The sequence below is a fragment of the Pleuronectes platessa genome, chromosome 1 (assembly GCF_947347685.1).
Source record: "Pleuronectes platessa chromosome 1, fPlePla1.1, whole genome shotgun sequence".
In the NCBI taxonomy this organism is placed as follows: Eukaryota; Metazoa; Chordata; class Actinopteri; order Pleuronectiformes; family Pleuronectidae; genus Pleuronectes; species Pleuronectes platessa.
Window position 1 is genome coordinate 26,692,608 of NC_070626.1, and position 25,307 is coordinate 26,717,914.

Here is a 25,307-nt window from a genome sequence, read left to right on the forward strand (position 1 = left end):
AGACGGCAGCAGTAGTCTGGAGGGAGTTTCATGTATTTAGCACAGAACATTTTCCTAAAAAAATGAATTATATAATAATACAATAATAGCTGTGGTCCACTACTCAGCAGTTGTTCTTGGAATGGCCGACTGAAACAGCATATTAGATTTCAGGGCATTTCAGGCAATCTCTCCCTCTGTTATATCCCCTTGTTTCTTAATAGATGACACTGTGACTTGCACTGTTTGTTCCTTCTTTGTTTGTTAAACTCCACTGAGTTGTGACTCATGTAATTTCTGGAGATTTCCGTGACACACTTTCTGGTATTTGAGCCGGGCCTTAAGGTTCTCATTAACACTTACGCAGCTACAGTTTTGGCTTTTCACTGCCACGGTATATTTCACCAATGAATCAACTTGTCACTGTGGCATCCACACAGCACGCGGCTATTTAAATGTCACAAACAGGTATCTCTGAGGATACAAATATAAATAGATAAGTGGTGTCATCTCAGGGCATCTTCACATTAAACTATAGGTGATGATTTATGTGCTTCATGTTGAGACGTGATACATGTCGTCAGAATACCTGATTTCTGAGGCCATTTTCTCACCTGTTGTTTTGTTTGAACTGGTTTTTATTTGGATTAGGTAAATTTAACTCACACCAATAAACTATCCAAGCTGTTTTTAGGCAAAGCATAATTTTTGCAAGAAGATGTATGAGCGGAATATCATGAATTCAAACAAGATGTGGTCAAGGCAGTGTCATCACTTTTAAAATATGAGTTTCCCTGTTTTGTTTTGATTTAATATTGCACTGACAAATAAATGTTGCCCTTGCATGGCCATTGTCGTAGGTTTTAAGTGGCGTGAATATTTTCTTTATGCCGATCTTATTCTCAGCCCTGCTCATTAAAACACTTTCTATTTTACTTATATTTTGTATCCGCATCAATATTAGTTTAGGTAGCCATGCGACCATCAGCTATGTCAGTTGTTTCACTTTCTTGTCAACTACTGGATGAATTGATATGAATTTTTGTACAAACAATAATGGTCCCCAGAGGATGAAATCCATTGACTTCATCATACCATCATGAAGTTGACATTTTGGGGATTTTAGCAAGAGTTTGAGAATACAAATTCAGCAATCTGTTGTGTATCGTTAGTTGTCCTCTCACCGAAACAGCCCAAGGAAGAGAACTGGAGGATGGTGTCATGTTTTTCAAGTTTGTTGTGAGATATCCATCTTGCCCTCATATGTACTTTGTAAGAGTTATTACAGCTACCACGAGTTCCACGAAATGTGGTGGAAACTTGAGACATGGACCAAGAAATGATACCCCATTAAATTTAGCAGCAGATCCCAACAAAGGGCCATATCCAGGAATGTTTTATTTACTTTCTTGAAGATTGAGTTTTTGACATTTTCACAGATTCATGGAGAATAATTCATAACTCTGATGAAAAGTATCAGGCATATTTTGGCAACGTACCTCTGAGTGTGCGATATTTTGCAGCATGATTCGATTCAAGAGGACTGTCGGGCGTCGGTGGAAGTATGTGCTCTGAGTGCCATTCTAGTTATTTGCTGTAAACATTCTTTTTGCCCATTCAGGCCATGAATCTATGTCTACAAAACCCATAGTGCTGATTCTGAGAAAAACAACATTGTCTTTGATGTTCTCCTTGAGATTAATTCAAAGGTTCAATAATCCAAGTGAAAAGAATTGTGGATAAATAATCCATCATTACTGACTCATCCATTAAGGCACTTTTAATGTGAAACTGCCGTCTTCCTTTTGTGTGACATCTTTTAATCCCAGATGAAAAAATATGAAAGAAAAAATAAATGAAAAACTAAAAGTACTTCAGAAGGTCTTTTAGTACTTTAAAGTACTTTAAAATACTAATATCATCCGTGTACAAAATGTCATTGGTTTACATTTCATGACATGGTGTTTTTTCACAGATGTCTCCTACGTTCACGATCATTTTAAAGTCGTCATCCTATGAAACCATATCCGTTTGGCATTGGACACCGCTATCACATGACTTGTTGTTGTATAGCTTTATGTTTTGGTCTTGGCTTCAGTCTGTTATCATATGACCAGTATGGTATTTTCTACTGGTGATTTCATCTGTGGGGACATCGGAGACATATTCGTCTGGCCAGGAGCTTAGAGAGGCAGGAAACTGAGGTGTTGGAAAGAGTCGCAGCTTGTAAAAAGTGATGGAGAACCTGAAGTGAAGATGGCAAGAGTGTGTAACTGAAGTATTACCAGACACCCAGAATAATGTGTGAGGACAGGTAGAGGTCTAACCTGGCTCATCGAGTGTCAGCTGATGTTTTGTCCCAAATGTCAGGGTTTAAAATAGAAGCTTTAGGTAATGTTTGCAGACAGCGAGGGTTGAATACCATTTTCATCATCAACATCATAATACATTAGAGAGAATACTATGCAATGAAGAGAAGAAGCTGCTGGTCCAAGCTAGTTTGTGTTTCTTTTACCTATTAACGCCCTTATTTCTCTGCATTGAGTGGTTCCGTTCTAATTTGTAGCCATACTAGTGACGTGGCTTTATGGATGTGGACGATGGTCAGTGGGTTCAATGCTTTAGAGATTTGTTCTAGATATTCATGGTGCCCATAGGATGAACCACAAAGATGAAGGTTTTTGTTTATTCGAGTTTTTAATGAAATATTTGCGAGCAATTTAATGGATTGCCTTGAAATTTAGTACAACCATTCATGTGCTACTCAGGATGTATCGTAATAACTTGTGCATCATCAACAGCACTGAGGTTAATACACATCAGACATTCCCATTAAAAATTGGAGAATCTAAACTGACCAATGGTTTGAATGCGAGTGGGAATAGTTCTTTGTCTCTGTAGATGGCCCTGTGAAAATTAGGACTTTAAACTGCTTGAATATTTTTTTAGCGTTTGAAAGTAAAGCAGGGAGATACGTTGACATCATATTGACGCCAGGATATGAAATAAGACTTCTTGGTGTTGAAAAACAAAGAGCATCTTATACATAAACCCTTCCTCTGCGACCACGTCACCCTAAAACAATCCAAACCAAATATTTTGTGATGGCACACATAATCACTGTCGTCAATTATACATTTTATTTTGTCAGTATAAGTGAGTGACTTCTGCAGTGGCAACACTAGCTTGCTAACAGCCCTATTATTAACTAGTACATAAACAGATTCCCAAACAAATACGCACACACACACACATACAGCACACCCATGTGAGATATTTACGTGACCGATGTACAGTATGCTGCGTAGCTAGGTGCCATTTTGGCGCCTTTGTCTCCATGCAAGGGTGAGCAGCTTTCGTAAGTTGACACCTACTTCTTCATGTGACGGGTCATGCGGAGGAGGTCTTTTTGCATGTTTGTGGATATCAGTGCTGCTCTGTTCACGCCAGTCTGGCAGCGGACAGTAACACAACCCTGCAAAGAGCTGATGCCGTGTGTAAATTGAACGGGTCTCCCTATACCACCCCTTCTATCCTCCGGTGGCTTCTCTGTGGCTGTTTTCCTGTGATATTTTTACCTATTGAAAATGAAAGTTGTGCTGTTGCAGTGTTAACTGTATGGTATTAGTGTAAGTAAAGCGGCAGTGTAGTTTATGGTCGGGCTACAGTCTCAGACAGACGGTTGTAAACCGGCTGACATCTAACCTTGCCACTGTGCAGCGAGGATCAGGGGGCTTTGGAGCCACACCACTCTGTTTAGATGGATGGGTCGAGGTAGCTTTTCCCCCAGTAGTGCCCTGTGAGGGTCAGTGCCAGAACCACTTCAAATGTGCAAACCATAATCCCCCTCTGACATGAATATTTTCAGATGAAGGCAAACAGGGAGCACAGCGGGGGGTGGCGGTGTAAGCAAGGTCTCTCTGGCTGGCCTTGTTTCATGCTGGCAGCAGTGATGGGCACTATCACCATTACTCACGGTGCAGGCATGTCCAGAATGTATTCTTAGCCCCTGTCTTCCTATCAGTCACTACAGAAAGGTTGGAGGGTCAAAAAATAAAGAGGTAACCAGTCTGCAGGGCTGTCTGCACCACCGACGTTTACCAGGGAGGGGGTGATATTTTAAACCTGGGAGAGCTCACATATTTACCCCACTGAGCCTGACTGACCTTGCCATTTGGTCGGGTGAAGACGCTGGAGACCAGTCATAGAAGAGAGAAGAGAACAGAGAGGAGCTCTGAAGATCTCACCTGATAAACAAGCTCCCAGCTTCTGCTGATAGAAAACAATTCAGAGAAGAAGTGGAAGATCATCACAACAAGAGAAGACTGAGAGAAACAGAAGGTTTGAGGAGAAAGGCGAGAATAGAGGGCAAGACACTTGGGGGAGGCGAGCGGTAGCCAGGCTGAGCTGACTTTTACCCCCGAGGAGGAGTTGCAGTTGCCGGCCAGGGCAGGTCCCAGGGCTGGCAGGGCTGGCCCATCTGCTTCTCCACCTCTATTCCTTCCTCCTCTTTCACTCCTCCTTCTCCTTCCTTTTACCATCATCAACCAAACTGCTGTGCAGTGATGAACTTACAGGCAGAGCCTATGAGCAACACAGGAATGCTTAGAAAATCCTGCCAACTTAATTTCGCTGCCTCAAGTGCGGGGAACTCCAGAGGCTGAGCCTTCCGTAGGAGGACCTCCACTGCAGGAGACTGTCATTGTTTTCTCTTCAGATCCATTTTTTGTTGTGCTCACTGGCTGAGTGCACTGAGGAACTGAGGGGATTTTTTTATATTGTTTTTCTCAATTTTTCTCAATTTGTGTTTTTTGTAAACCGGAACAGTGGCGTCCTTTTCAGTAGCGAGGTGCAAGGACCAGCTCCACTCACCCAAGATGAGCCGCTGGCTGAAATGCACCTCCATGCACTTTGTAGGTATTCATTGTCGGTAACTTCCGTTAGTGCTGCTTGTGTTTTGTGCTTTCATCACAAACTCAACTCCCTGAACGCTGTGCTTTAACAAGTGGTAATGCAGTGAGGAAATTATTCTTGAGGCAAATGGGGCAATAATCATCTGTGGATCAATTTGGTGACTCGTTAATTGTTTCTTAACTACCGGATAATGTGCATGTTATCAAAGTGATAACAGTATGTCATTTCATTTTTGATCTCCATTATGAAGCACTCCACCTTGAATGTTATTCCCAGAAGCCTTAAGAGTACTCTGTTTCCATGCTTTGTAGCTGTCACTCATCAGGGAACTTAGTGAATCTGCATTACGGCACATTTTTGGCACATTTTGTATTAACACAAGTTTATTGTTGTGCTACAAAAAGAAAAATCACCTTGCCATAATGTTTGTTGTTGTTTTTGTGTCAGATCTTGACTTTGTGTTTGTCACTGTTGTGTTTATTAGTCCGCTTAAAGAAGTGGAAAGTAGTGCTGTTACATGTATTTGGCTCATCTGATTGGTTTGTGAAACGCCATCAAACCCACTGCATGTCTGATGGTTCCTTATCATCATTGTCAGAACACAGACTGGAACAAGTATGATGATCGGCTGATGAAGGCGGTAGAACGGGGCGAAGTGGATAAGGTGGCTGCTGTTCTCGGGAAGAAGGGCATCATCCCCACGAAGCTTGACGTGGAAGGCCGCTCTGCGTGAGTCAACACAGACACACACACACTGTCACCATCTACAGACACAAACACATTTGCCAGCAGTTGTTTCACTCTGCAATGCCTTTTTGAAAATGTCCAAATCTCAAAATGCTAAGCGTCACAAATTCCAAACATTGCAGTGGACGCCTCACTTCGAATTCCTGACCCTGGTTCCCAAATGCTTTGACAATGAGGTCACTCTGACATTAAAATTATGTTGTACCTCATACCTTCTTTTATGACATCAAGTCTCCAAATCCTAATAAATCCTGCCTGCTCCAAATTCCCATGTGACTCCTTCATCCAGCTGCACTTCATGTGAAAGCATTTGCAGTTCCATATTATTATGGGACCATTTTTATATCCAGAAATGGCCCTGTTGGTGTCCATCTTTCTAACTGGAGGTCAGTGTGGGAGTTTATGTAAAGAATGTTTGTGGCCACTGAAGGCTTGACCACATTGGCCTGAGACTGTTTATGTAGTCCTCACAGGAAATGACTCCCTGCAAATTTCGGATCAGAACCACTCTGGTGCTTGCAACACCAAGTAATGCATTTAGACCCAGCTGCAGGCCATTATAGGGATCAGGTGACATTTTGAAGGCCCATATTTATATTGTATTTTTCAATGGGAACCTCAAGCTTGAGGTTTGTTTTTGTTTCTTTCCTGTATAAACACCTTACACAAGTTGTTATAAGAGGGGGAGGTTTAACAGAAAGATAGGATTCGAAATGATATAAGGTGCGTGGGGAAAATAGGTCAAGTTAACAGAAATATGTTCAGGGAATTCACTGATGCTGATTCCAAAAAACCACAGATATTTCAGGTATCACATGCAGACCTTTATTTTGGTCCTATCGGTGATTATAATGTCCCAGCCTTGGGAAACAATACACTGAGCTGTTTAAAAAAGCAGGTACAGATTCCAGCAGCAGCATTCTGGGAGTCCGGGCGCCCCCAGTTTAATCCCCAGATAGATGAAGTCAGTGGTGTCTGGCCTGAGCTTCAGGTTTATTTTGACAAAGGCTTTATTAAAGCATATAACTATGGAACAGCAGATTCCAAGTATTTTCAGCTGTGTGTGAAATTCTCCTGTCACACCATTGCACGGACTAGTGACTGTACATATGCATGGGTGTAAATAAACAGAATCATACAAACAACCTGTTAAATGTCCGGTCCCATTATAAGGTGCTGGAATTAAATCCAGAACCTGAGGCTGCCAACCGTGCAAAGACAGACTGTTAGAGGTTGTTGCAGCTAAACACAGTTGCACTCATTATTTAGTGTTCCCCTGCAGGGCAGACAAACCACAACTAGTTCACACTAAAATCGACGCATCACCTTAACTGGACTTTTATGGAAAGAGGTTGCACACTTGCCAGGTCTGCCCAAAACAAAAGTGAACCACAATCGCAACTCAGCAAGTCTGCTTATAGTTCAGTGGGCCACACACAGACCAACATGTGTCGGTGGCATTCTGAGTGCTGCAAACGCCTTCAGAGGAATGTCGAATGGTGATCCCATGTAATCACGGACCTCTGCGGGGCAACTAATTACAAACTGTTACCTCCAATATATAATTTGTTGGGTCCCAGATTAACCTCACTGTGTTCAGCTAATGAATTCAGCTCTAACCTTTCCATCGCGGCCTCCAGCTGAGTAAACGCTTTACATCTCTGCTGTGGCATTAGCTTGCTCCCAATGAGGTGAGCCCGCCCATCACACCTGCTCATTCTGTGCAGTTGTCAAAGCGAGCTGGCACGACCTTCACAAAGCAGGCTGGCACGACCTTCACAGCAAAAGAGGTCCACATGACATCACAGCATTTGCTTGGCCCTGCAGCGTGAAACTGGCACTGACTAAAGGTACCGGTGCGAGCCCATTATTTGTCAGAATTAGCAGAAAGTGTCTTTTTAAGAATAACAAGAGTAAGCCTTGATTTCAACCTGATCTCATGAAGATGTGCAGGTTTTGTCTTTAATGGGTATTTCTTAAAATACTAGATAATCCTTGATATTTATTTGAGTGTGGTTCACAACTCAGCTGATAAAGACTTTAATCTTGCTTAAAGTTGATAATCCCAAGGAACCTCATGATGAAACCTATCCCTGTCAGAGTGATTCATATGTTCATGTGCTCTTGGCACACTGACACTACTTTAGAAATCCAATGAAGACAAAAAAAGTCAACACACATGGACTTTAATGAAAAGGATTATGGGCATTACTTTTGGTTAAAACGAAGATTTGAAGGATTAATAACCACAAAAGGAACAGTGACCAGAGACCACAAAAATGTATTAACCATATACCGTTCTTCAGTAGTTTGCTTGGCTACTGTTTGGTGCTGATGCATGAGACAATGCGGTTCTCAAATTACTGCAGAATTCAGTGAAGTGTGGGCTCATCATGAGTGACCACTTATATGATGCCCATCAGATGGATGCTGTGGCTTCTGACTGGCACATCAAGCCATCAGTGGACCTACAGACAATGTGCAACAATATTGGAGCAGTTTGGACAGAGAGAATCAAGAAAGAATACATGCACATTTGACCCTGTCTAGAAACATTCTCTCCTTTAGTTTCTGGAAAGCGCTGTGGCTCATGAACTTGATGATTCACATCAGTTCTGCCCTCAGAACTTGGGGAGCTGTGGTCTGCTTCCTGTCTGCTGTTTGCACCGAGAGGTCAGGACCCTCCACTTCTCCTCAGAGAACCAGCATCTTGTGGCCATCAACACGGCTTTTAATACCCGCGCCAGTGTTGAGGTGGCAGCCTAGCTGTCTCCTTGGCAGATACTTTGGGGTTAGAGTATAAACAGGTTCATGTGACTTGACGGGCGACAGACTGAGATAGGTTTACACACAAGTCCTCTGCAGAGCTTCATGGCTTGTGGCGGCCATGCTGCTGCTGGTTAAATCAGAGGAGGTGAACGGGAATGTTTCAAGTCAAAAGTGATGATGAAATACAGGTTGGAAAACACTTAATTTAGTATTTAACAAGCGAATATGCTGACTTTGTGCGAATTAAACATGGAATATAAACAATCACATGTCATTGTTCATTAAGTAACTTCTCTGGTTCTTTTAACTGAACCACATGATCCACAAGCTGATGAATTTATTGTTAATAAAATGTAAATATTAAATTTTAGGACTTTAGGACTAATAGCTCATACTTTGTTGGCCAAACTAGACTGTGAACACAGAGCTAAGCTGTACTATTTGTGCAACTTTGCCAAATGATTTTATAATATTGCTGATTCATATAATATGGGGGGTTACAGCAGGAAGCAAACAAGTTGCTCCTGGTTTGTTTAAAGTCAATACAGGCCCTGAGGGTTATTTACTTTGAGACTGCAGATCCTGCTGATAGCCAGGAGCCAGGCAGACGGTTGCAGTCGCCCTCTTGTCCTTAAGTTTCACCCTCACCCCCTTTTCTTAAACCCTATCCCTTTTTCCCTTGCCCTCCGCTGCACCTCACTCTGCCGCATGCCCTGTCTTTCCTTTCCTAAAATGTCTCCATCTATCTTCTTGATTACTAGGTTTCATTTGGCTGCGACACGAGGACACCAAGACTGTCTCAATCTCATCCTGGGACACAACGTTGATGTCACTGCGACTGATGCCACAGGTGAGGATCAAAGTTGTACCCTGGAGCTGTATTTATATTATATTTGTTTGTGTTTATATTTGGTCCATGTCCATCACATCAGTAGCAAAGAGTTTATACTGAAACTACTTTAACATTCAATGCACATTGCAGAAATTGCAACTTCTCTTTGAAACGATTAAAAAGTATACCGCTTTGTGTCCCTCGTTCTTACCTTCAGGAGATTTCATTACCACATTTTTCTCTTTCTCTTTCTATTCATCTACTACACAGAGGGCTGCTAGCAAGCATGTTCCTTCTCTTCATGGCAGCTTATATTGAAGAATAATTTTAATTAAATCTAACACTGTTCAAAGAGGAATGTTAAAGTGGTGCTGTCTGTCCATTTCAATGCCGAATATAAATAATTTAAATGAATGTCATACCTAGAATATACAGTTACTGTTCCACGTTACTGCTTTCCCTCCACACAAATACTGCGAACAGTTACGTAAAATGATGTTTGTAAAAGGGTTGAGCCTCTCTTTCTTCATTTGCCTTCTTCCATATTAGCTACTGAAATTCCCTGTCACACTCGGATCATCTATGTTTATCAATGAGCATGATTGTTTAAATAAATTACAACCAATAGCAAAAAGAGGCGTAAGCTTAATTTATAATGAATTATTAAACTATTAACCGATATCCTCAGACACTGCACAGACATAGACTTCATTACTTGCTCATTAAACTATATCAATAATTTTATATTGGTTTACTCCATCTGCTAATGAGGATCATAAATTGGTATCACATTATCTTTGCATAACAGGAGCTGTCAACTGCTGCATTTTAAATTTGTCCATTGACTTTTCCAGAAGGAAAACAAACTTAATGAAGCTGGAAGTGTTTGTTAATTTAATCAAATTAAATCAGTTGGGAACTCCCTGCTAAATATTTTTAGAAGCACGTTTGTAAATTGTGATTTAAAAAAGTTATGGAATTGCTTTCACCAAATTCTCAACAAGTAATGAAATGGAATCGTGACTCCAACATAATATTTGTAAATATAATGCTTCTCAAATGGAATATTGAAATATTAATTGGTTAACTTTTTTGTTATTTACAATGTATAACAGTATGTAGCTGTTATACATTGTAAATAACAAAAAACAAAATATATATATATATATATATATAATGTTGACCTTATAGTTTCATCTGCAGTTGTGTACGTACCTACAAGTGGCAAGCAATGCAGTTTTGTATTTCTCATGAGGGAACTTGTCTCTCACCCTTTAGCCTGTGTAACTGTCGCTTAAAATCTGTTGTGTGTGTGTGTGTGTGTGTGTGTGAGTGCCATGTTTGTGCACGTGCATGCTCACCATTGCCACAGATTTAATCAACTCTGTGGGAAACGCTGCTCACAATATTCATGATAGGATAATTGCACATTGCATATGGCTCCGAAAATACACACATTCACACATGAGGGTTTGAATGTACTTCATCTTCACTTCATTTATCACTTTCAGGTAAAAATGCTCTTCATCTGGCTTCAAGAAACGGACACTCGGTGTGCGTGCAGAAGCTCCTGCAGGTAAACAACCGCTGCTCCACAAACACTCTCTGTACCCGACTGTTATTTACTCCTGTGAGGAAACACGACACAACACAGAATAACAACTTATATTCTGTTGATCTTTACATCGTAGGTTTTATTTTCTTCCATTCCTCTACTTGTTGATCATGTTGCCGTGTTGTTTATCGCCACTGTTGTATATGTGTCCCAAAGAGTAGCTTCTCAGTCACTGGTCGGTCAGTTTCCGTCACAGCTCCTTTAAATAATTGTTGCCCAACAGCTCCGGCAGCTGTGCCCAGTCTGTATTGGTCGACAGTGGGCCCTGTTGAGTCACCATGCCCCTCTTTAGGATTTATGTGTTTACAATGAGGGGGCTACCTCTGTAATATTGTGCTCTCACAGCCTCGTAGCCCCGCCCCTATCTGTCACATGGCAGTGATCTAACAGAGGTAGTGGCTGTTGGCAGCGGACTGTCAGTGGTGTTGACAAGCCTTCCCTCCTGCAAACCTGGCGTCCATTCTTGGTGCCGTCATCACACCAGACATAGCAGCTGGACGCCATCACCCACCACCCCCACCCCCACTATCTCCCCTCTGTCAGCCCAAACCCTCAAAGTATAGGGTATCCCCCCCCCCCCCCCCCGACCCTCCATGCTCTGCCGTCGGCTCCCGTTGCCGCTCTAGCGCCTCCAACCCCCCCACCCCACCCCAAGCTTTGTCACTTGAGAGCACAGCTACTTTTTGGTCCTTGTTGCTGGAGAGAGTTTGGTTTTTATAGTGGGGGGGGGGGGGGGGGGGGGGGGCAGGCAGGCAGAGCTCGCTGGCAAGCTTACCCAGCAACATCAGGCCCCTGTTGGCATTAAGTCCTCAAAGCTTCCACAACATGCGCACATCACCACAGTTCTGCAGATACGTCTCAAACGTGTCAGCGCAGCTCATGACTCGCCTGCTGTTGCCTACTTGGGTTCCATTGCCTTCAAGTTGTTTCTTCAGTGAAACAATTTAATTGTTTTATTTAAATAATTACTTTGTTTTCAAACAGTAGACTTTTTGAGTAATTGTCTGAATTCAACAGCCTTGTAACTTGTGTGATTTGGTAAATAAGTTTCTTTTTCACTCTTTTAGCTTTTGAACAACTTGAAAATCCAGGCTCAACAATCAACAGATCAAGCTAACGTCATTATCCACTTAGAGAAAATGGTCATATATGACCTGCCTCGTTGGTCAAGGGATGTAATGCAGAGAACCAATTATTACTCTGCTGTAATTTGATCCACTAACATCATTATATACTTAGAAGAAATTACGTTTGAGGGCTTTTAGTGGGTCTTTGTTATTATACTGTGCTGTGTGAAAACTTCTCGTGTTAATACGCGTCTAATGTACACTGCTGATTACACTTGCGTGTTTTCTTTAAATCTGTGATGTCTCATATGTGCTTAAATGTCACTAAGCATTTTCATTATTTACAGAGCAACTGTAGGTTTTTGGTGTTAGTGAGACGATGCTGTTAGAGTGAGCTTTAAATAGTGCTCTTAGATATATGACAAATGTTGTACCTCATTATTTTACAGATCTAGTTTATGATTTAATCCGTCATGTTTTAACATCAGTAAAAATCATTTGCTTCATCGTTCTGTCGAGCCAACCCATGTCTATGCTCTTTTACAGCACAACAGTCCAGTTGGAAATGTGGACCTACAAGGAAGAACAGCTCTACATGATGCTGGTAAGACTCTTAACAGACACTCTGCTGTATTACTCACTTCACTAACTTTCGTCCTAAGTCTATTTTACTTGACGTTCACAAGGACTAACTAAGCTTTATCCTACTCCGCTCTGAATGTTATCATTTACCCCGTTACCCAGGATCATAGTGAAAAAGTGCTTTCTTTTAGTTTTGACTGCAAACCTTCAACATATACAGCAGGGTCCACGCCAGCACTGAGCTGCTGAACACATGTTTCTCTGTGTTACTGTCAACGGGATGAATTGATTGCAGTGGTTTCTCCTCTTTCTCTCTGCAGTCATGGCCGGCTGCTCATCCAGCGTGAAGCTTCTTTGTGACAGCGGAGCATCTGTGAATGCCACTGATTTTGTGAGGATTAATGATGCACTTCATTTCACACACTTTGTTTTTAAATGGTCTCCTCTCATGTACATTTCTTTCATTGCACCGTGCAAACTGTGTAGTGGTCATTGTGGGAATAGTTCACTACATGTCAGGTCTGTTAGAGCAACACACAATCTGATTCACTAAATCTCAACCTGGTCCACTTGAATGAACCTTTTGTAAACTGTGGGTTACAGTGGGTGCTTTGAGGTAAGTGACATATTGACACCTTGAATGGAGCCGTTCACTATGTAACTGTCTTGTGTTGTACCAGTGGGACTTTGTGGAAATGTGTGTATCTATATGTCTGCCTGTGTGTGTTTTTTTTCTCCAGGATGGCAGGACACCTTTGGTACTGGCAACCCAGATGTGTCATTCACGCATCTGTCACCTGCTGCTGGAGCGAGGGGCTGACATCACCATACGGGACAAGCAAAACAAGTAAGAGACATAATCTTTGTTCGAGTTGTCAAATATCAATTTCAATCACTTCGAATCAAAATGTGTTACATCTTTTGACAAGGGGTGTTACACTTTACATTCAACAAATCAATCTATTTGCATCTCTATTGATCTCTTTCTGACATGAAATTCGAATCACAGAAACACAAATTGTGTGCTAGGTCTGAACTTTCACCACACACCTCACTGATTTAGCAAAAGGGACCCTACACACATATTCACTAGACCAGTGTCGGACTGTTGATGAACACCAGCTAAAGTAGAAATGGAAGAATAAATTACAACAGAAATTAGAAGCCACAGATCATTAGTAGTTCATTTGCGTATTTTTTTGTCAAATAATAAACACTGAATTTGCATATCAGGCTCACAAGGCTGAGTTGAGTCCTGGAAACTGTTGGCATGTGGATTAATTTTACTCATTGTATTATTGACATGATTACAATTTTAAATGCTTTTTTTTCAATTTAATATAATATCCAACATCACAACAGTAAATAACCCATTTTTACTTACATATTTATTGGGGTTTCTAACCAGCGTTTGTAAAAACAAAACAGTTCTCTAAAATTCAATCATTAACATCCAGATGTGATCTCAGTTAAGCAAAGTACACAGTGAATTCTTGTTTTTGAGATGCTTTGCTTTGTGAGCTTCGCATAAATCACATCAATAACACAGTTGTATCACAGTTTGTGTTTGTTTTTGCTCCTAAACTGTCGTTGTGGGTCTCCCTCAGGACGGCGCTGATTCTGGGCTGTGAGTATGGCTGCAAGGACGCGGTGGAGGTGTTGCTGAAGAGCGGCGCTGACGTGAAGGTGGTCGACGGCCTGGGTCATGATGCATTTCACTACGCGCGCCTCAGCAAGAACCAGGAGCTCGTTGCAATGGTCAAAAGTTACCTCGACAAAGTCACCCGAGGTAAATGGAAAAAACACCACCTGAGGCGGAACGTGCTAGAAAAACATCATTAGCAGTTTGAAATTAATAAAAGAACAAGAATAGCATATTTAATTTGACCTCCGAGTGCAACAAAGCATCTGAAATTTTAACTTCTGTCTGACACATGTTAGCCTAGTGTGTGCAGTTGTGATGATCCTCAAATAATGCCAAAGATAAATCATCTCGTGTTTTTAAAGACCACTTTATTAAATTTTAAACAAATGGGAAGTAGACTGTTTCAAATCAAATTCCAGTTTCCAAGCTGTGAAGTGACTCAGTTGCATGGTAACAGGGTTCTGAGACTTTTGCTTGCTGTGTTTAAGCTACGTGGCGTAATACGCATCTATTAAGTGAGTCACCTTTTTCAAAACCATAATACATACAGTGAAAATGGCACATCTATAAATATATATATATGTGAATAGTCACTTACCACTGGTTTGATAACTGTACCTATTAAAACACAAAAAAATAGTTGTACACAAATGTACAAAATATACAAATGACACAGAAAATCAAGGCAGTTTTATTTCAAATATCTTGTAGAGGTTAGATTTGACCGTCTTCCAGAATATGAACACACACTGACATATGAAAATAACTACCATTTGCTGTTAAGAGACAAAGATCAAACTTTTCTCTGATTTATTTTCTTTTCTTCTGTCTTTTGTTTGTCTCTTTTCCTGGAACATGTTTTCAGGAGCGACTGAGCTGTAAACACTATTATTTGACTTCACAGTGGTAATCCTGTCAAATCTTTGTTACATGTGGGAGGACAAGTGGAATCTGAACTTGCTGTTTTCTTGCTTTGTTGCAGATAAAGAAACTGCAAAGATGGAACAGTGGAAGCGACAGGTAGTTCCTGCAGCCTTCACTTTACCCCTCCACATCATCCATTAAACCTCACCTATAGAGAGGAGAAGCTGCAACACCCTCCACACACTACTCTACATATTTAAAAGACCTTCCTATGTACATGTAGCAGGAATACTAATGAGGTGACATTTGTGTTGCCATTCTGTTTCGATAAAGCTTTTGTTAAAGAGGAGAAAGGTCAAGGTTTGCTCGTATCCCAAAGCTGTTGTTGACATTAATAAGTCAAAGTCCTTCCCTTGCAGCATTCAAATGATTAGATACTGTGAAGCCTCTGCTGTAAAAACACACAGGAATTAGCATTGTCTCACATCCAAAGTCTTTTTCTTTTGTCGAGCTGCTCCCGTCTCTCAGTTGAACTTGACTGCCATCTAGTGATAACAAGTGGAAGTTGTTCCATACACGTTTTAAGCTTGTGACAATGTTATAACCTGTAAACATGGTTGTAAAAAAAGATCCTGTCTCATCCTCAGCACTCAGTGGAGCGATCAGAGGCTTCTGAGGTTAACACAAGGGATCTGATCATACACGTATGTGTCGCACACACATTGACTCTACTTTATTATCACTCATAAGAATCTCAGGGCATTCAAAATATGTACTTGAATTCACTGCACTCACATTTAAGTACAGTAGAGTGTATACCAGTCCCCCTGTTAAACAATATTTAAATGCACTGGATTGTTGCACAAAATTGCACAAAATCTGAAACATGTCAGTTTTATTTATCAAGATCAATGAAATCTTCTCGGCCCTTTGATCCGTATCCTGAACACGTTTTAATGCCAAGTGTTAACTGATGACGCTTTCTTAGCTTTAAACCTTTATTTGTGTGTGTGTGTGTGTGTTGTAGGACCTGGAGAAACAGAACAACACCCTGCAGGAAAGTCTGAGGAAGTACCACCAGGAGCAGAGGACCCTGGTAGATAAGGTCAACATACTTCAGCAACAGCTCTCACAGGTAAACAATACACCGTCACAGGAGGCTTTTTCCAATGCACATCGTTTTCTGTCGGCAGATCTGAAGGACCCACTCTAGGCCTGGAAGCTGAGATATATCATTTCGTAGTCTTAGGTTCTGCCAAACTAATGACAATAATGTTTGATTTAGGACCGTGTTTCTTTAAGAGTAGGCAGAGCAGGCTTCTAACACTGATTGCTTTTGTAAAACATCACCTGCTATGTTTAGAATGCTGCATTCTTTGAGCATAATTGATGAGCTATCAGAACACTTTACACTCACAAGAGAATGAGGACATTTACTGAAATACTGTATTGTTAGTTATAAATCCTCTTTTTCTAATCTTCAGGAAAAATTGGCATCTGAAGACACTCAAAAAGAGGTACGAATCTTTTCCTCCTTAAAAGAGTTTTATCAGAATCTTATACTGTCATATATTAACTCAAGCAAAGCTACATAAAGTCGTGAAAACAATCTTCCAAGGATATCGGTGCTGTTGTGTCATCAAAGAACCGCTGCTGTTCTGTAGATATTATTTAATCAGTCTTTAATTTTCTTAACGTGTAGTTTCCCTTGCTTGACTTCTTTTTTTCTTTTTTTTTTAGAAGGATCACTTGAAAGTGTTGCTCAGTGCCAAAGATCGAGAGGAAGGGGCTCGAGGCCCGGAGACTGTCAAAGTCCAGCTTCGGAGTACTTTGGTCAGTGACTTTATAATTATATATGTGTATGTATACGTATATATATATATATATATATATATATATATATATATATATATATATATGTATGTTTTCTGCTTTGAGGCTATATTCCCCAGGGCAATGTATTTATAACATCAGAATTAAAATATACTTTATTCAACTAGTTTTTTACTTGAATTATAAAACATTTGCAACTGAGTGCATCTCCTATTAGAAAATGTATAATATATCTTTTCTATTTATTAATGTAGTGCATGTATTTTAAATCTCCAGTTCGTTTTTTACACTGCTGCAGCCATAATGTTCTGTTATATGTATTCTCTAAGTCTAAAAAGTCTAATTTCAGCCATTTGTAATGAGTATATGTATCTGTGTACATTCACAGGGAGACTACTCTGGCCAGTCTGTTATCAAAGGTTAGTCTCCATCTATTTCTTTTATCATAAAGACACATTTCAAACCGTAATACCAAACCTCACCAGTACATTATGAGTTGGTTTGAATGATTTGTTTGTTCACTTTTGTGTTTCCAGGCAAAGAAAACATTTTGATCAAACAAACTCACAGCTTGGATTCTGATCAGGTACATTTTTATCTGATTAACAGTTACATATGATGTAGAAAATGACCAGAACTCGGTGTTAGTTTGCCTCTAATCATTTTTTGTTTGCTGCTAATACAATTTTCAGATCCTGATGGGTTTCATTGTCTCCTTCATTAAAAGAGTTGTGTGACTCATTCAATTCGTTCTCAATCTCAAACCTAATCAGTCTGCATTTTAAAATGGGGGAAAAAGTCTGAGGCGACCCAGAACAACCTTTTGTGAATGTATCACAAAGGAATCAACAGCTATTCTGTACTTTCAAATGAAGTGTCTGGTTTTCCATTAAAATAACATAATGATATTGTTACACTTGCTTTGCAATGGTAAGAATTAGTTTTTCCTCATTCTCTGCAGTTGCTCCAGCATCCTGCCATTTCGCGTTCACTGTCCAGAGCCGGAGAGAAGAGTCCGCCAGCTGTAGGATGGGACCTCTCTGGTGAACTGGATTCGCTCCGACATGAACTGGAGACAGTCAAAAGAAGACAACATGCGGCAGAGGAAGAGACGGCGCGGCTTCAATCCGCCCTGAACCGTAAAAACCGAGAGTGCCAAGAGCTGGTTCAAAACCGAGACGCCATCCAGAGGCAGGCTGACCAGCAGATTCAAGAACTCGAGGACGCCTTGGGAGACGTCCAGAAGAGGATGCTGGACTCTGAGTGTAAGGTCAAACAGCTCCAAGCCCACGTAGTCGCTGTTAAGGAACACATGGGCGGCCAGGCCACAGACGAACTGCGGGTCCAGCTCCAGGATGTCAAAGCCAAGTATGAAGGTGCTTCAGCGGAAGTGGGGCGCGTTCGTAACCGACTGAAACAGAGTGAGAAGGCCTTGGAGGAGTACAAGACCAGCGAAAACCAGTTAGCAACCGAGGCAGAGAGTCTGAACCAGGAGGTGGGAGTTCTGACTGCAGAACGAGAAGAACTCGCCGAAGCCCTTTTAGAAATGGAAACCAAGTTGAAGGAGAGCCAGACTAAACATGGCAACACCGTACCAGCTGAGAAATTTGACAACATGAAAAACCTGCTGACCAATGCTGTGGATGAGAAGGAACGACAGCTCGCGGAGCTCAGGGAAGACTACGACCGGGTGCTGGAGGAAGTGGCAGATCTCCATCGAAAACTTGACAGTCCCTCATCCCAGGGAGGATCAGGAGGGATGTCAGCCGAGGAGCACCAGAGGATACGAGCGGCTCTCGAAGAGCAAAATGCTTCACTGAAAAGAAAACTGGTGGATGTGACCGCCAAAAGCCAGGCCCTAATTCAAGAGGTGGAGGAGAGTGAGGAGGAAAGGGATATCCTACGAGAACAGCTTGATGAGCTCAACAGCAGGATTGAAATGTACTACATACCTGTAAAGGATCACGAAGACGCTCGGAGGAACATGGTCACAGCTCTGGAGGAGCTAGAAGACAAACTAGTGGAAGCTAGTGAACGTTACGGAAAAGCAGAGGGACAAGTCCAGCAGCTTCAGACCGAGAGAGCCACCCTGCAAGAGAACATCAGGAGTTTCCAAACTGCCAGAGAGAAAAACCAGAGTGAAATGGACGTTTTGAAGAGTCAGAATGCCGATCTGACGAAGAGACATGAACTGCTACAGAAGAAATGTGAAGACAGAGATCAAGAGTGCGTACAGCTGACCACACAGAGCCAGACTCTGAAGCAGAGCTTGGAGGGGGAGTATATTTCTAGACAGCAGCACGAGCAAGTGAAGATGGAGTTAAGTTCCACGTTAGATAGTGTTAAAGCTGAGATGTTGAAGTTGGAGACCAAGGGAAAAGAAAGTGCGGAAGAATTTAAGTATTCAAAAGAAGGAAATGAAAAGTTGAAAGCTGAGTTGGAAAAGGTTCTGTTAGACGTGAAACAGAACTACATGAGCATAAAAGACCACAGAGCGACCACAGACAATCTGAACGCTGCTGTGGTTGAGGCAGAGAATAGAGCAAAAGAAGTGTCAGATATGTATGAGTTGGCGCAGGAGGAAACAGTAAAGCTTACCCAAGAATTAGAGGCCCAGAAGAAGGAACTTGATACCATCCAGGAGGCAATTCAGTCCAAGTTTATTCCACTGACAGCAGCTGAGGAGAAAGAACACTCCCACAGTGCCCAGGTGAAGGAGCTGCATGCCAAGCTCATGGGAATGGAAGAGAAGTGCAACAGAGAACGATCTGCTGCAGAGGGCAGCAAGCAGGAGAAAGAGAAACTAAAACTTGAGATTGAATCTGTTCAGCAAAGACTGGACACAGCATTAGTTTCTGGAGAAAAGCACAAGGAAGTGGAGGAAGGGTTGGTGGGTAAATTTGAGGAATTGACTCTGCAGTTGGTCAGATTAGAGCAGCAGCACGAGGAGGTCACACGTCAGAAAGCCGATCTTCAAGAGCAGAACGCTCTCTGCAACTCTCAGATCCGGAATCTCCAGGAGCGTCTGAAATCCGAGTTGACCCGAATATCAACGTATGACACGGAGCTCAAAGCCCTGAACGACGCCATGCAGCAAGCCCAGTCCGACTGCAAGAAAGCAATAGAGACTCGGCAGGAGGAGGCCCAGAGGGTTGGTGCCCTACAGAGAGAGCTGCAGGAGCTCCGCGGGGATCAGGCATCTCTGCAAAGACAACAGACCAAGGGAGAGGAGGCCATGGAGGCTGAAGTCGCTCGGCTACAAATGGCTCTCCGTGAGGAGGAGGAGAACAACGCCCAGAGGGCTGAAGATGTGTCCGCCCTGCAATCCGAGCTCCTGCAGGCCACACAGGCTCTGGAGGAGATTCGCTACAAGGAAGACCAAATGAACCAGCTGAAGAAAGAGAAGCAGCAGCTGGAGGAGGAGGTGGCCAACCTCAGCAACAAGCTACTGAGCTTATCGGAAGAGTGTGAGGAGGCCCATCAGGAGGCTGCAGGAGCACGAGAGGCCGAGAGCAAGGCCAGGGTGGAGAGGGAGGCTCTCCAGGAGAAGGAACGTGCCATCGAGAGAGAAATCAGAGAGCTGAAGGAGAGATACGAGGAGTCGCTGAGCACCATCTGTGACCTTCAAAGGAGGTCAGCTCAGCAGACTGAAGCTAAAGACAAGAAGGTAGGAGATAACAGACATTACAGCTGAGTTATAAACAGACTCTTTCATTGTTTAAACATACTGTGGTGCAGTCAGTGTGTGTGTAGTTTTTCAAATTGTGATAATCCACTATTAAAAATGTGTAAACCTTATTGATCCAGAGGGGAATTCTAAAACTTAAAATGTGCAGATTTTGAAAAGAAACTATAATTTGTGGTGAGGAAAAATCTGCCAATATGAAATTTTATATCTGTGTGTGTTTGTGTGTCAGATCACAGAGTTGCTGACGGACGTGGAGCGGTTGAAGCAGGCGCTGAACGGTCTGTCCCAGCTGGCGTACACCAGCAACGCACCCAATAAGAGGCAGACGCAGCAAATCGACACACTCCACGGCCAGATCAAGATCCTACAGCAGCAGCTGGCTGTGAGTGGACACACAGATTTATATATGCAATACAGAATATTATGTAAAGATAACCTGCTTTATACTGCACGGTAAATGTCTCTCTGTTAGTGACTGACTGGAAAACTGCATAGGTGACAATAATAAGTTCTCATTTTCTATTACTTTCAGAACCTTAAATCTCCTCACATTAGTAGTGAGACCTTAGTAAGAAATAGATTCAAGCAATAACCCTGAATGCTCTTGTTGTCTTTCTCCCTCCCTTCTGCTCATTAAGGATGCTGAGACGCAACACCGGGAGGTGGTTTCAATTTATCGAACTCATCTCCTCAGTGCAGCGCAGGTAAGATCCTCATCGATCAACTGGAGTAATTTCTTTCTCTAAGATTTTAAAGTGCATGCTGACCACTAAGAAACTTTGTCTCGTTCTCGTTAAGGGTTTCAATTAAAATATAATGAGCTCCATCGTTCAGAAGGTTTTTAATGAACTGTTCCCAGCAACAACATCAGACAGCCAGCTGATGGGCAAAATAGGCTTATGAAATAATTGCTCCCCAGCAGTAAAGCTATTGGGCCTTGATCGCCACCTGCTGGCTGCAGTTGGTGTATCCTCCTCATCCTCCATGTTAATGAATGGGAGATGGACTAAGTTGGAAAGCCTAGAGTACACATTAAACAATTTTTTCTCAAAGATGTGACCGATTGATTAACAGAATCCTTGTTGTTGGTCTCTCAGGGTCACATGGATGAGGACGTCCAGGCCGCCTTGCTGCAGATCATCCGCATGAGGCAGGAGTTTGTGTGTTGAACCTTCCTCTGACAAAACACGATGCTACCGACGGACTCGGATTCATCATTTTCCCAGAGTCCCTTGCTGTGGCCCCTGTGGGTGCTCAGTGTGTTTGTGTGTTTGTCTCTCGGCAAAGTTCTGAAATTCATTTTGTTGAAGTATGATTGTTCCCAGATATCATCTTTGTGTTGTGGATACAGACAAATAACTGCAGGATTGATTGATACTAATGTGATACTTCTATAGAAACACAGCCAACTGGAATTTACTTAAAACCAGTCTCTTTGTATCAGACTAACCAGTGGAATCATTTTGACTTCATCATCTACCTACTGTTTATGTAAAACACTTTGTAGTTGCTGGTACAGTTTGTGAAAATACAATTCCGTACATTTCTGTCAAATCCTTTTCGGAATGAAAATCTCTGCTCTTATTTTGTGACTTTAATCCGTAATATTTGAAAGTTATTTGAAACGTGGGACACCTTCCACAGATTACATGAAAAGATCAGCTGAAATGTGAAATGGACATGAACACAAGACCACTTTTCACATTCCCACATGACAGTCAGTTCTCATTCAGCGTTTTCCTATCTAACAGCATTTTTGCTAGAATAGTAAAGGTTGGTTCACATTATTTTTCAAGTTGACCTTGATACGATGCTCACAAGCCTGCATGGGTTCTACCTTCCAATGAGCTATTGGATGATATAGTTATTCAAGTGAACAGATCCCTTTATAACCTGACGGTGGCCAATCCATAATAGGCAAACAATATTTAACAACAAAAAAATATTAAAACGTAAATGTATGAAAAAATGTAGGTGGAGTTATCAATGTAGTAATGAGGTGAACAGACAATTTCTTGTCCTTGATAATCTAACATCCATGTTTTGTTCTCCTTTTGAAAAAAGGAATGTAGACCTGCAAGTTTAAAATACTTTCATCAAGAAGATAAAGAAGATTTTACTGATATTTATACTTTTATTTAGAAGAAAAGCTAATTTTAACTTACTTCAGAAAATAAGATTCATGTTAGATCCATCTGACATTAGAGTAGAACTAAAGAGGGAATCTACATTTATGTATATACACATAAATGCTTGTGGGTTTTGAATTGAGCAGAGTACAGAGTTTCTTTGAATGTGAACCTACCTTTTTAACCATGTTCATGTCTGTTGTAACACTTCAGCTACTTTTTAAGTCTAAACATTGTGCGGCGCAGTTCTTGTCCTCTGGACGTCCAAAGTAGCACATTTTCACAATAACCCCAAAAGCTGAACTTCCTCCAAATCTAAAATCCTGCTTTGCCATTATGGTAGATGGTCGACAGTTGGATGGAGATCTCAGTTAAGTCTGGTTACGTGAGGTTCTGCTGGATTTGAGTCGTGGAGGTGCAGTGGAGACCTCTTGCTGTGTCCCACAGATTGCAGTGACACGTCGTCCTTTTGTTGAAACCAGAGTGTCCTCTAGTGGAAAGACTTGGCTGGCCAGGTTGATAGAAGCTGTAGTAATCAGTGCGGCTCAGGGGTGAGCAGCGGTTGCTTTTGGAAGCTGGAACATCTGCACACTTGTGTCAACACTAAGCAAAACAATTAGAAATGATTAGGATATGAATTTTGAATATAAAAAACATAGCTAACGACTAATCTCTTGTTTTGCATTTCTTAATTCAAACCAAACTCACTTGTTATTTACAACAAATGTTCTAGCTTGAGTTTGACTCTGTGTAAAACATAATGTTTGGACTTTGCAGCTCTCCTGGAGCAATGGTTGCGCTCCCCTGAGCCGGCTCTTTGTGAGTCTTGATGGTGTAGTGTAGTGGTGTTGTGATTGTTGAGCGAGTCTCTTGTGCCTTTACACTGATATATTTTTCATAGCTTGTACTACTTTAATTGATGTACTACAGTGTGACGATTGTGATATTCAGCAGGTCTGGAAGTAGAACGGCACAAAACACGTTCAGGGTAACATTTACTGTAGGAATCCATTTGATAGGAATAGAACAGATCTTTGTTATGAGGATAGACATCCCCTTTAACGATTAGTATTTTTGACGAACTCCTGTCTTTCCCTTTGAAGCTAACACTCTTTACCAGGTTTTTGCTTTCTCTTTTTATACTGTGGCCAAAAAGTCTGTTTACAACAACAGATAGTTAATGAAAACTATACTTCATGCAGATATTAGAGAGTAGCAATAATTCTTTTCAGGTATTTCTCACTTTCTTCCCTCTGCTATTTACATTAACTGTAAATTGAATCCAGTTAAATCTCTACATATACATACGTTGTATACCAAACTGTTTAAATTTGTTGTTTTCAACATTATTTGCGTTTGTGAATCAATAATACAAAATTAATAAAAGTGCCTAACATAGAAAACTACACAATGCTTCAGTGTATTTTGTTATCACATCACCACAGAAATACTGAAATAGCTTTTAGCTTGGTTACCATTGAATAATTTGCAAATACTAGCATGCTTCATCAGGGACTGGGAATGATTCATAAATTAAACACTGAAATGCTAATTTTCAACATATTTTTTGTTGTAAAAAGCAGCGTTTCAATGCTCATGTTCAATGCAATGACAAAGGAACAAATAATGAGCAATAAACCTGCACAAAATATGACGCAGACACCAGAACTCTGTAAAAACGATGCCAAACAGTGTTTTCATACAAATTGCATGAAATCAGAGGTTCACACAAAACTCTCTTCACAATAAGTCACTGCATGGTTAATAAAAAGTCACTAAAATCATGACTCTTCATTGATGGATTGCTTTGGTCTGGCTTTACTCGTCACTGATAGAAACCTTCCTGATGAAATGGACAAACAGTTATTCCTCAGAGGAGTTTGTGTTGAGTAGCTTCCATTAGACCAGATTCGGACAATGTTAGCGGTGGTGCGTGAGCTAACGGCTAACAGCTTGGTCACTACAAAGTGATTGTTTGTCGTGAAGAACTGAAATGACACAAGATATTGAAAAACACAGAATGGCATCACAAGAAATGTTTTTTTTCTTTCTGGGCTGCGAGGAGACAAGAGAAAGAGGAACTACTGCCAGAGGTAAGGACTCGTTTCAGCAAGGAAGAATCATCATCATCCTCATCATCCTCATCACTACCATCTGATATCAGATTCGTGGCCAACGAGAAGCAGCAGCGGCCTCATCAGAGAGGTTAGGGGTCAAGTTTAGGTGTAAAGAATCTTTTACATGTTAATGCTTCACATCAATTGTTGAAATAACAACATACATAAAATGAGGGTAAGGACACAAACAAGTACAAAATATAAAATGTGCTTGTTTTAAAAGTTGTTGACGTTATTCAGCCTAAAGCACCACTGTGTCTAAATATAACCTCACGAGCTGCAGGGGGCTATTATTCTTTATAACGGTCTCATTCAGCATTTTTATCTGAGCCATGTGGTTTTACATGAAGAAAGAAACTTCTGCCAACAGATTGTTTTTACATGAGAGATTTCAGTCTTTGTGTTTTTGTCCTAACTTTTTTCATTGGTTTGAAATTGATGATGTGGCGTCACACATTTCTGAACCAATCAGGATTTACAGAGTTAAATCAAAATCTGATGGCAGATGTGTTTTCTTTAATGCCAG

The 25,307-nt window shown here is 41.3% G+C and overlaps 1 protein-coding gene across 3 annotated transcripts in view; it reads left to right on the forward strand.

Annotated features, from left to right (window-relative positions):
* Positions 1-24,075, forward strand: part of uacab (uveal autoantigen with coiled-coil domains and ankyrin repeats b) — a 38,239-nt gene extending 14,164 nt beyond the window's left edge. Inside the window, exons 1-19 of one of the 3 annotated variants that reach the window (XM_053442756.1) lie at positions 4,493-4,892; positions 5,492-5,622; positions 9,171-9,259; positions 10,753-10,817; positions 12,470-12,527; positions 12,826-12,896; positions 13,246-13,352; positions 14,113-14,294; positions 15,133-15,170; positions 15,662-15,718; positions 16,042-16,149; positions 16,499-16,531; positions 16,755-16,847; positions 17,236-17,266; positions 17,384-17,433; positions 17,809-20,514; positions 20,765-20,917; positions 21,174-21,239; positions 21,633-24,075. In XM_053442756.1, coding sequence (XP_053298731.1) covers positions 4,857-4,892; positions 5,492-5,622; positions 9,171-9,259; positions 10,753-10,817; positions 12,470-12,527; positions 12,826-12,896; positions 13,246-13,352; positions 14,113-14,294; positions 15,133-15,170; positions 15,662-15,718; positions 16,042-16,149; positions 16,499-16,531; positions 16,755-16,847; positions 17,236-17,266; positions 17,384-17,433; positions 17,809-20,514; positions 20,765-20,917; positions 21,174-21,239; positions 21,633-21,704 — 4,146 coding nt within the window. In that variant the 5' untranslated portion in view covers positions 4,493-4,856 and the 3' untranslated portion in view covers positions 21,705-24,075. Of the gene's footprint in view, positions 1-4,492; positions 4,893-5,491; positions 5,623-9,170; positions 9,260-10,752; positions 10,818-12,469; positions 12,528-12,825; positions 12,897-13,245; positions 13,353-14,112; positions 14,295-15,132; positions 15,171-15,661; positions 15,719-16,041; positions 16,150-16,498; positions 16,532-16,754; positions 16,848-17,235; positions 17,267-17,383; positions 17,434-17,808; positions 20,515-20,764; positions 20,918-21,173; positions 21,240-21,632 lie in introns of those variants that run through there. The other 2 variants (XM_053442674.1, XM_053442836.1) reach the window with 2 other exon arrangements.
* Positions 24,076-25,307: the final 1,232 nt, after the last annotated feature.